The sequence below is a fragment of the Chlamydotis macqueenii genome, chromosome 8 (genome assembly GCF_036417535.1).
Source record: "Chlamydotis macqueenii isolate bChlMac1 chromosome 8, bChlMac1.mat, whole genome shotgun sequence".
NCBI classification, from domain to species: domain Eukaryota; kingdom Metazoa; phylum Chordata; class Aves; order Otidiformes; family Otididae; genus Chlamydotis; species Chlamydotis macqueenii.
Window position 1 is genome coordinate 34095452 of NC_141563.1, and position 12025 is coordinate 34107476.

General features: G+C 44.5%; 2 protein-coding genes across 3 annotated transcripts in view; one reads left to right on the forward strand and one right to left on the reverse strand.

Moving 5' to 3' along the window:
• Positions 1-12025, forward strand: part of FGGY (FGGY carbohydrate kinase domain containing) — a 302075-nt gene that overhangs the window by 14494 nt on the left and 275556 nt on the right. Inside the window, exon 1 of one of the 2 annotated variants that reach the window (XM_086753835.1) lies at positions 11348-11468. The exons of the other annotated variant lie outside the window; for it this stretch is intronic. The gene's annotated coding sequence lies outside the window, so the exon portion shown is untranslated. Of the gene's footprint in view, positions 1-11347; positions 11469-12025 lie in introns of those variants that run through there. 2 annotated transcript variants of the gene reach the window in all.
• JUN (Jun proto-oncogene, AP-1 transcription factor subunit) lies at positions 8953-11033 on the reverse strand. Its single transcript, XM_010119370.2, has one exon. The coding sequence runs from the start codon at positions 10563-10565 to the stop codon at positions 9621-9623; it is 945 nt and encodes a 314-aa protein (XP_010117672.2). The 5' UTR covers positions 10566-11033; the 3' UTR covers positions 8953-9620.

The following is a 12025-nucleotide window of genomic DNA, read 5'->3' on the forward strand; positions in this document are numbered from 1 at the left end:
TTGGAGCTTCATCATTATAAATAATAATTTTTGGTTGTACAGGCAAAAGTGATAATTTTTACTGGTTCTGGCTACATGGAGACTTTATGTTTGTTTTCAACCTATACTTATAAAACTTCTCCTTTTTAACCCATAGACTCGTGGAGTCATAGAGTCCTTTAAATCAGAGTGTAGATCTCCATGAAGTCAGTATTATTCTGAAGATCCAAACCAGAGGGAGGATTTAGGCCAAGACATAATTCTTTGGTTTGGGGCTTTTTGGTTTTGTTTTTTAAGCCAAGGCTTGGACTGCCTGGAAGAAGGAGAATTAAGTTCAGTACTTCTGCTCTGTAGATCTCCCTTGTGCTTCACACAACCAGCAGTTACGGAAAATCATGTGTGGGACTATAAAGTGGTTCCTCATGTAAAGCTGTGGATGGAATTTGAACTCAAATTTGTTCCTTATTGTGCTATTATCTGCTGTAACATAGGCTGAACCCCAGAAACACTGAGGAATCTGGGTTTTGTATGTTAGTTGCTAGGTCTTGCTTGTTCCTGTGTCTATACAGTTGTACAAGACAAGGAGTTTTATTTCTTCCTAATGCCCTTGGATCAGTACTGCCGCCACAGAAGTTAGGCCCTCCTGTGGAAGTCGTTAGTAGTGAGCTTTCGCAGGCTGATGGGCCTGCACACTTTTCCTTCTTAGATCAGACTGTGGACATGTCAAAACACTTAAAACTAAATTTCAGGAGAGAATACCATTAGAAAGGCTACAGAAAATCAGATGGCACTGTTCTTCGACTGAGCTGCTGGTGTTCCTAATTTGCAACAGATTTGGGAATTGAGCTGTTTCTGACAGTAAAGGAATAACTTCATAAGATCTTTCCTTCCCTGAGCTTGTTACTTGGTTGCCCTTATCACCATACTTTGTCAGCGTTACCTTTAAAGTTTGATTGGAAATGTAACTGGCTTTGCTAGTAGCAAACATATTCTAGATACCAACTGTGAGAGCATTTTGTTAACCCAGTTGTCACATTCAACCCACAGGCACATAACCATGGAAGCAACAACAATTAACATTAACATAAAACCCAAGCCTTTCTCTTATTGCCAGTCTGGCATTTCCTGCCCAGTGAAAAACACAGGAGCAATTTCTGCACGTAAGAATGATAACACAGTAAACAGAGGGGACCAAGGAAATAGCTTGAAACTAATTTTGGGTGTGCTGGTGTATTTTGTAAGTAAATTCAAAACAGACGTGGAAGCCAATATCAGGAACATGTGCAAGAAATTCCATTTATAAGGCTTTGAATAATAACTTCACTGCCCTCTTAAATAATTTTAAATATATATGCGTAAAGTTAGTCATCTAACAAAAACAGCTTCATAAGCAGGTATTCCAAGGACTCACAGTTCTTGTTCAAGTAAATGGCTGCATGAAAAATGTTCACTGTGAAATTCAAACCACGTTTTATAGGTTTGTCCATATGGGAAGCTGAGCTTGTTTAACCTAAAGTGTGAATTCAAATTAAGTTAGTAAAACTAGTGCAAAATCTGCCTGGACATTTTTGTAGTGTAATTTAAATTGGGAAGAATGAATTTAAGAGTTCTGACTCAGTCTCTGGTAATTTGAAGATTGCTGGTGAGCATTTCTTCCAGAAGATGCTTGTACCTGCATTTACGTTCCACCTTCCCTGTCGTCCCTCGTCATTTCAGATGTTTGTAGAGCCGTGTGGTTAACAGAATCAGGGAAGCAATGCAAATTAAAACAAGTATCCTGCAATATTCCAAAAAGTGCTACCAGCACAAACGAAGGAGTGGAAAAGAAGAGGCAAAGGAGGAGGGAAAAGGTGGCTGCACAGGCTGGCACCAATGTGAAAAAATGCTTACACACATCAAAGTGGAGCTCCCTGAGGCCAGGAGGCAGATCTGTCAGTGCTCGCCTGGCAGCAGCAGCCCTTGTAGCAGCAGTGGCCAGCTTTTTAGCTCCTGCAGTCCACAAACTGGCATATAAACCTAAACTGCTTTATTAGTAGCTTCTTAAAACACCACAGCTAAAGCTGCTCAAGATCATGCAGCAAGACCCTAAGTTATATCAAAAAAAAAAAAGTAAGACTGTCCATACTTGTGTACTAGCTTGAAACAATGAGTTTGAAAAAGCTAAAGCTATATAACTTTCTTATGAAAATAAAAGTTTAGTCTGAGGCGAAACGAATTCCTGATAGAAAAAAAAGTCTCTTGGGACAAAATATTTTGCCCTTGCTCATTTTCCTTCTTTCTGCTCTGGGAATTCTGATGCCGCTGTTTCCCAACATAAGAAGATACTATGATTTTTAAACATGTTTTCTTTCCAATATTTATCAGTGGCTTGATTTTTTTTTTTTGTCGGGGGCACTTCCCTAAGTATACTAAACTTAGGTGGTTTGGGGAGTGCAGAAGTGAGAAATAAAATTCAGAAGTCTCTAACCAAGCTGATGTATTAAAAGCAGAGATAAATCTGCATAGAGAAGAGAGGCCAGCTTTTTCACGGATCATAGCCCTGAAAAGTGATGTAGTGGGAAATTAGACAAAGATGTGCTGCTACCTGCAATACTGCACTGGAAAGATGCTGCTTAGAAAGCTCTGGTTCAAGGAGAAGGAACTTGGGCAAAGGCCACTAAATTCTGCTTTACATTCCTTAAAGAAGTAAAGTTTGCTGTTAATTTTTCAAGAGTTAGCTTTGGTCAGTAACCTTGTTGCAGACTAACTGTAAACTCTTGCTCTGTCAGTCCTGAGGTCAGCTATGGTCACTGTGTAGCTTTACATAGTTTTTATGTAATTTTGAATATAAAAGCACTTTGTTAACTAATTAGAATTTATGTATTTAGAAATACTTTATCTGGTTCAGTCAGGAAACAGCGAGAGCTAACTATCTGTATGATAGCAAAGCCAAACAAGAAAACTGGAGATGGATTTTGCCTTAAGAATTTGGGTTCTTTTTCTGCCCTTCAGGTATTTGGGTCAGACACTTGGTGATTTTTCAGCATGATAAAGATCATCTCTTGGTTGGGGCCCTGAGACATCACTAGAGGGTTCATAGTCTTGCTTTTAATGACTGCTTCTAAGGGGTTTTGCACAGTTGATGTTTGGGGATACCTTAGTGTTTGCGTAGGGAAAAAAAAGAGTGTACATTATGTATATGATGCAGTAGAGTAAAACTTTGCATACGGAAGTTTGTTCATCACTAACACGTGGTGGATGTTTGCAGAACTTTTATGTTTAGTAAAAGGAAGTGTCTCCTGATTCTAATCAGGTAATCATTACACCCTGGTTTCATCCTATCTGACTCCGGCTCCTAAGTTAAAAAAAAAAAGTAGACTGCTGAAGCATAGGCATTTCCAATTAGCAATTTAGTTTACCCAAATTGCTCTCTGAAGAGGCCTGTGCTTTTCTGTTACCCATAAGGAGAACCTGTAGTGCCTCCTAACCTAGATAACTTACCTAGATGTTAGAAGTTAAACTGAATAAATCCTGAGCTATGTCTTTAAAGTGTTACGGCTTCATTAAAAAAGGAATTTTTGTGTTCGATGTCTCAAAGTGAAAATAAAACAGCCAGAGCTTGCAAGGTGGGTGCAGCAGCTCACAATTTTAATACTGTTAAAAGTTTTAAAACTACTTTTGGACACCAATGAAAATGAAGTTTTCATAGTCGTGGTCACACAGAGGTCAGCAACTTTGAGAATCGCATCACTTGAAATAGGTAGGCTCCAATTTTGGTAGTTTTTTAAACCTAACAGTAATCTCTTCAGTGGAGATTCAAAACTTCTTAAGTGATCTCTTTTGGATATGACTGCTATGTGAATGGCTTTGTGAGTCTGAATGGCAACATTCACTGGGATGTTGCCTGCATCGTGCATATTTTCATGACTTGCTATCTGATACTTAAAAGGCATGATAACAGCGGACGTCTAAAAGTCATGCCCACTAATGCATCATTGTGGGTGAGAATTCAAAAAATAGCCATGGACGCTTGGCTTTGCACCCTTAGTGTCCTCTGAAATAACTGTGGTTATTCCATAATTAACATGATGCAGGATCTCCCTACTCGTTGTGGTGATTATTTTAAGAATTCAGGGAAGCTGTTAAAATTAATCTTTTTTTTTGTTTTTGTTTTGGTACGTTTGCATGACAGCGGGTTTCATCTGAAGGCTTTGCTGGCTACTACCCTGTCTGAGCAAAGGCTCCTGTCGCAGGCATCTGTGCAGCTGCTTCCAGGACTGTTTGCTTTTGAGCTCCATCTGCTGGAAATGTGTCCTCTTTCCCACATCTTTAGTGGTGGTATGCTGCCAGGTTTCACTGGAATTGGTTTTGATTTGAAAGAGAATAAGGAACAAAGTTCACAGCTCAGAGGAATTTCTAGCAAGTCGCTGGTCCTTTTGTTTAAGGAATCAACCTAAAGATTGCTTGGAAATTACAAGGCTCAAAACACAAAAGGATTGTGAGACTGAGGAAAAGAAATAATAGTTCTTCCGCTGTTTACAGAGGTAGTTTCTAGGTATTTTATAGCCATCTGGATGAATCAGGTCAGTCATAACCTATCAAGTTCTGTACGAGATTTCAGAAATAGGTTACTCGCTTTACTTATTTTTCTGAATTAGGTTTTTGTTTTCTTTTCCCCTAATTTCTGTTGTTACTCCATAACTGAGAAAATTAGCAGCGTTTTCAATATTTAATTAACTTTTTAAAAAGCCATTCTTCCCCATTGTAACTGTGTTTCTAGTATTTCAGAATATTTAAGGACAGAAGGGACCGTGATGAATGTCTAATTTGATTTTGGTAGTTCCATTGTTCCTTACAAAAATGTACTGCAAAGAATGATGTGCAAAATTGGAAAAGAGAGCCCTGCTGTGCAAAACCACGCTAAAACTGTTTAAGTAGTGAGAGGCTTTCATGGTAAATTATATGATGACTTTCTACAAGTTTTCTTTGTAAGAAGCACCATTCTCTGTTTGTGTCAACAATAATGTCTATGCGTAGAATTAGGATTGCCACCAGCCCTTGGGTGCAGACGCTGGTGTTGGCAGTGCGCGTAATCCTAAAGAGCAAGCTCTCCTCTGGAAGATTTACCTTCTCAAAAAGCAAACCACCTACATTTTGAATTTTCCTTTTCTTTAGTGGGAAGGCTTCCTCCTCCCTGTCCCTAAGCTAATGCTAGGTGTTACTAAGGAATATTCTGTTTCATAATGGGTTTCTGTATATGGTAATTTCAAATATTATTTCCTTGCTGTCCATCTGCCTGTTAGCAATATTTTGTGTTTGCTTATGATGTTTACAACTTTTTTTTTTTTCTACACAGCAAACTTTGCCTGAACTGGTTTTAGCTTCTTGATGTGGGTAACTCTACGCTGTTCTACCTTGGTCTTGGGAATAGGCGTAGAGAGGAAGAGATGCAGAACAGAGAAAGCGCTAGGCTTGATATTAAAGATAAGTGTTCTTTTTTTTTCAGTTCTACCTTGTACTTCTCATGGACACAGTACACCGCACTCCATGGTGTACTCCACAGATGCCCAAGCTTGTTCCAGCCTGAGCGGGTCCATCTGCCTCCGCAGTCTCTTCAGCAGCGCTGCCCAGGGTAATAACCCCAGAGCCTCCGTCAGGGTTATTTGCTCAGGCAGAGCACTGAGCGCTGTGCTGATCCAATTCTGTAACTTCCAATTTTGCCACTGGTTCAGGCTCCACGCTCCACCGCGCAGCGTCCGTACGTGCTGTGTGATACTGGGTAAACGATGTGAGCCGATGTGAGCAGTAAGCTGGGTGTCTGTAACAGGGGTCTTTGCTTCCTGCAGAGTTGTAGAGATAAGATCATTAATGTACATGCAGCAATGTACTTCTTTGAAAGGCCAATTTACTTTTTCAGAAAGTAATTATTATAATTGATTTCTGAGGCCTCTGCATGGGCCAAAACTGTCAGTCATTTTTCACATAGGTTTGGAGGGATATTGTCTATATTTCTTGGCAGCTTCCTTTAGAATGGAAAGATGGCTAAGGCGTCTCTTGGTCGCGAGACTTCATTGTTAGATGGGTTTGCGCTGCCCTAGGCTGGTGTTTGAAGTGCCGCGTTTTGAGGTCAGTATTTTGTAGACCTACAGACACGTAGGCAATTCAAGGATGGGCACTCTATTAGTAACTATAATACTGTGCTGCTGTGTTGTGAGATTGAAGCTGGCTGATACGTAACTTTCCCACTGCAGAATAAGTTAGATTGTTACTGTTATTTCTGTAGTGACAAGTACTTTGGATTTAAAATTATTCAGTGAATAATCATGGTCAAACCTCCCTTGTAGCTCATTTCTGTCCATGGGAGAGAAGTGTGAGGGTTTTGTTGGTTTTAGTACAGACCCAAATTCTAATTAATATTTCTGTGTCCCAAACATGTTGTTCTGATTAGAGGCTCTTTGCCTAGGCATTTCTGTGTAGCCTGCCCTGTTTGAAACCCTGCCTTTTTCTGACTTCACTTCCTGAATCCGTTGACAACACTCGCAGCCAAACAAAATACATGTTCACAATGCTGTTATTTGCAAAATATTCCCTTGTGAGTACAGCTGGGGCAACAAAAAGAGAGTTTCTCTCTAAGTCTCAAAGAGAACTGACTATTCCTTATAGAAGTAAGGCACATAATGCATTAGGCAATTTTAATCTCGGCAGTTAAGTAAGTGTTAAAGGTTTGCATTTCACCACGTACAAAAGCGTGCACATCTTTCATTACAGTTGTGCGTATTGATCACCGAGTGATCTCGTAATGTACTACGAGTGCTGAATTTTAATCTATGCTGAAGTGAACCAGATAGCAACAGGCTCAGAGCCCACCACACTGTTTACAAAACAGATGGAGGTGGAGGGAATATAAACTTACTTTGCCCTGTCTTAGGCCTGATCCTCAAACGAGATGTGGGACCAAAGAAAGGTTTCATCTAAATCACCCCTTTTCTTGTGAAACTGCATAACTTGCACTAAAAACCAGCTGGCTGGATGGTAGACTCTCTGACTGGGCACCAGTACCTCCCGAGCCGGACCGAGTCAGGTAACTTGTGCCACGGAAACCAGCTCGTCAGGCGATTCCCACTTAACAAGCAGTGCTATTACTCAGTAACTTTTTTGCCTGTGCTGGAGAATGTCGTACTTGCGAGAGAAAACACGTAACTGCAATGCTACACGTCTGTGTGTGCGTATTAGGATAGGGTGGAGCGGACTGTCACTCAGCTGTATTTAATTAACATAGTATTTTATATAATGTATTTATTTTTTACGTAATTAGGTGATTAAGCAAAATGCTTGCTAGTAACATCTATTCCATAACCCAGCACTGTTGAGAGTTAAACATGCACCTTTGCGTGTAATTAATCTCCTTGCCCTGCTTATTTTGCTAGTTGGCACTTGCTAAATCCCTGTAAAACCACACCCAGCAGTGCTGTGTATTATCCCTCTGCTGTCTATTCCTACATATGGTCAAAATCAACTTACCTTCCGGGTTGCTGACATCAGCAAAATGTACTCTTGGCAAACTACAGTATCCTCCTAGTAACCCTTTGTTTGGTTGGTGTTACTACGATTGTATTCCTCTGACAGCAGCAAACACCATCTAAACAGTGCCTACCTTGACACTTGGATTGTCATGTGGAAGGAGATTACCATATGATCATATTTTAAACATTAAAACAACCCCTTCTATGAAAAAAAAAAGCATATAATATGGAGGAAAAAAAAAAAGTTAAGAGGAAAGATGCTTCCATGCTTCCTGTAAAGAACTGACCCAGAGTAGTTGCAAGTTGCAGGGTATCATTTCGATACCAGTAAAGGTATATCTATCCAATTATCTAGTCATCTTGTAAAGTGACCTTAAACATGACTGTCACATCAATTAAGATTATGCTTATTCCTATTTTAAGGAAAAAAAAAAAGACATTTTTAAGACTGCCTGCTCTAAAAAGTTAGTAATCACTAATAATGAATTTTGAGTATTTTCTAGTTGTCTTTTCGTAGCATCTATTTCCTCTTAGATGTTTGGCTCTAAACAGCAAGCAGGAAAACATCTGGTGTCCCTTCAAATATATGCTTATTAAACTAAATTAACTGGGTAAAGTGTTGAAAATCCTGGTATAATAGTTGTGTGTCCCCCCCCCAATGACTTAAGTAGCATGTTTCTAAGGTATATATTTGTATTATTGTACTAAAAACAAATATTATTTTATAAAAAACACATGGGAAGTGCCAGAGAAGTTATTTTCAGCAAGCTGCTCAAAACAAGCAACAGGAGTTGCTGTTTTTCAATAAGCTGCTCTTTTAATTTCCCACTAGGTTCAGTTTTCCCAGTTTTTCTATTGCTAAAAAGTTTAGAGGCCCTAGTAACACCTAAAAGGGAAAGGATTTCAAGATAGGGAAAGGGTTATAAAATTATTTTACTGTTCACAGCAGTATTGTTATAAATATCATAAATAAGGATCACCTGCTACCAGGAGGGGTTCCTACATAGGAATAAAGGGGAACATTTCTATTTTTGACATCTAGAGCATGTTTTGGTTTGTGGTTTTTGGGTTTTTTTTTGTTTTTTTTTTTTAAGTACAATCACTTGCCTTATCTTCTTGAGGGCATTAATTTAATAAAAGGCATGTCAGATCAAGCAGTTGCCCCAATTATGGAGCAATTTCATGTACTGGCTTTCTACCACTGTACGATCTGCTTGAAGTTAGCTGTCTAAACTGAGCCACTAAAATAGAGCAGGCAAGCTAGTCAAGTTACAACTGGGAACTACAACTTCAGAACAACTCAAAAAGTCTATTAGTTTGGTGATCAGGATTTAACATCTCCCTCTCCTCCTCACACATTCTCCAGTACATGCCTGCAGTTACACACTAAGTCTAACATAATCCCTACCCTTTAGAGATCAGCTAAAGGGCATTTTCCAATGCTAGCAAAAAAAAAAGTGTGAGGGGAAAATGCATTTTAATTATTTTATTTTTCTTAAATATAATATAACCTTCTAGAATTTTTCCAGAAACAGAAACATTAAAAAAATTATACTTTATTACAAATGGTAAACTCAGAGTGCTAAAAAAAAGCCTCTTATTTACAAACAATACTGGGCAGTGCCCAAATAAACAACATAAAAATAACTTACAAAGTCATGAAGTAGTTTATTGACATTAATCAACTTTCATAAAATAAAATAAAAAAGATATGTACATACACAATTTACTTGAAGGCAGGCAGAATAGTTCTTTTTTTGTTTATCAGCCTCCCACAAACCTCCCTCCCACTTTTTTTTTTTCTTAAGTAATACTACATAAAGCAATCTACAGTTTCTATTGCAGTTTAACCTTTAATACTGAATGATCATCGAATGTTAGGTCCATGCAGGTCTTGGTCAATGTTAAACGAAGATCTGACGTCTCATCTGAGCAGGAACAGCACTTCTCGGAGCAGTGCTGGCCGCTTCACTACTAACTCAAGCTGAGGGCTTGCCAGTCTTTCCACACATGCGCTTTGCAGAGCACAGGCAGGACTCAGCCTTTCAGCTTTTACCATTAGCTTTACGCATCTGCCACTTTGGGTTGTTTTGTTTTAGTTATACCACAATATCACAGTTCTCACTGAAGACAGTCTCTTCAAAACGTTTGCAACTGTTGTGTTAGCATTAGCTGGCACCCGCTGTTGACATGGTTCATGACCTTCTGCTTAAGCTGTGCAACCTGTTCTCTGAGCATGTTGGCAGTGGATGCCAGCTCTGAGTTCTGGGCTTTCAAAGTTTTCACTTTTTCTTCCAACCTGGCAATCCTTTCCAACTTCCTTTTCCGGCATTTGGATGCCGCAATTCTGTTTCTCATGCGTTTTCTCTCAGCTTTGATTCTCTCCTGTGACTCCATGTCAATAGGAGACAGGGGAGGGGTTTCCCCTGGCATTTCAGGTACAGTCTGAGGCTCTTCTTTCAAAGCCTGAAGCCTGGGATGCTGCACGGGCATCTGGGGGTTTATGTGATGCTGAGGCGCGTAGCCCATGTTGTTTGCGTTGTAGTTAGGTGCGGAGTTGAGTGCGTTGGGGTTGAAGTTGCTGAGATTGGCGTACACCGGGGGCTCGCTGTGCAAATTCGTGTTGAAACTACTGTTGCCGGCCATGGAGGACACAGGTGCCATGCCGCTGTTAACAGGTTGAGCAGCAGAGGTAACGCTGGGCATGGTGTTCTGGTTGTGCAGTTCGGCCAGGGCTCTCACGAAGCCCTCCGCGAACCCCTCTTGCTCGTCGGTAACATTTTTGGGGCAGAGGAACTGCGTGGGGGTCGGCGTGGTGGTGATTAACCCGTTGCTGGACTGGATGATGAGCCGCTCCAGTTCGGGCGAGGCCAGTTTCAGGAGTCCCACGTCGGGGGAGGTGAGGATGTCGGCGTTCTTGTTCCTCAGGTGCGGCTTCAGGTTGCTGGATGGGTCGGACAGGTTCAGCGTCATGTTCTGCTTCAGCACTTTGGCGTTATTATATCCATACCCGCCGCTCTCCGGCGGCACGAAACCAGCGTTCAGGGCATCCTCGTAGAAAGTAGGCTCCATCTTTGCACTCATAGAACAGAGTCCGCGGAGTGGCGCCGGGAGCTTGCGGCAGCGCTGAGAAGCTGCCCGGCCGCCCCTTGCGCCCCGCTCCGCGCGGCCACCCCCAACCCTCCCGGCCGTGCAGGGAAGGGGGGGGGGAAAGGAAAGAGCCGGAGCCTTACTTCTCGCCGAGGCGCGGAAGCTTCGCCGGGGCGCGGAGGCTCCTCCCGGCGCGGGCCGGGCCCGCGGTCCCTGCCGCCGCCGCCGCGCTGAGAGTCCGCCGGGCCTGGCGGGGCGGCGTGGAGTTTCGGCGGGGCGCCTGGCCGCTGCCCTCCTCCTGCTGCTGCTGCTGCTGCTCTCGCCGCCGCTGCGGGGCCGGGACGCTGCTCCGCCGACCACAAGTACTTTCCCCGCCTTCCTGCGCGCCCTCCCCGGCTCCGCGCTGCGCTGCGCTCCGCTCGCCTCCCCCCGCAGTCGCGCTGCTGTGTTGCTGCTGCTACCGCCCGCCCCGCGCTCTGAGCCCGCTCCCGGCGTGCAGCCCTTCACTTATCAGCGAGCGGGAGCCCGCTAAAAATAGCCCATGATGTCACCCCGCGGGCTCCCCATTGGCTGCCGCCGCCTCTCCCGGGGGAGGCGGGACGTTGGCCCGGACCGGTGCATATCAACCGGTCGCCATGGTCACCCCGCCCCTAGAAGCTTCTCAAGCGCCGGCGCGGGGCCTTGTGGGATGAGGTAATGCTGGCGGCGGCTCGGGGCATTGTGGGCTGACGTATTGTTTTTGAATATCTGGTTACCGCGTCCGGAGCGCGAGCGGGGTTGGCCGCCGTCGGCGCCGCCTCCCTAACGGCCGCGTACCAACCGCCCGCCGGAGGGGCGCGCCCGGCCCCTTCGCGCCGCCCGCAAACCGTCGTCTCTCCCTGTCTGTTCTCGCGTCCGGTTGGTTTGGTGTTGTTTTTTGTTTTGTTTTTTTTTTTTTTTTTTTTGTCGGCCGGTGCCTGCGGCGGGCTGGAGGCGGAGCGTTTCGGCCTGTTCCCCCGCCTCCCTCCCCCCTCTCCCCCCGCCCGCCGCCGGTGGTACGGCCCATCGGGTGGCGCTCCGGGGGAGGCCTCACGTGATTTCCCCTCCGCGCCGCTGTCCCCGTCCGCCCGTGCGGCTTCCAGGCAGGGACGGGGGTGGTGCCGCGGCCGCGCGCGGGGCCAGGGCGGGCACCAACCGCCGCGGGGCCGCCCCCGCCCACGCGCCCGCCGCGCTCCCCGCCGAGGGGCCCAGCGCCTCCCCTCCGCTCCCCTCCCCGCCGCGCCGGCCGGGCGTGCCTGGGGCTGGCGGCGGCCGAGGCCTCGCCCGCCTTCCCGCCGGGACTGGCGGCTCTCGGGGGGAACCCCGCCGTCCCGGAGCGCCTCCAGCCGCTCAGCCGCCCTCCTCCAGGCCTGAGGGGCCCCCTGTGGGCCCCCTCCAGCCCGGCGGTAGCCGCGGGGCTGGGTGATGCGGGTTTC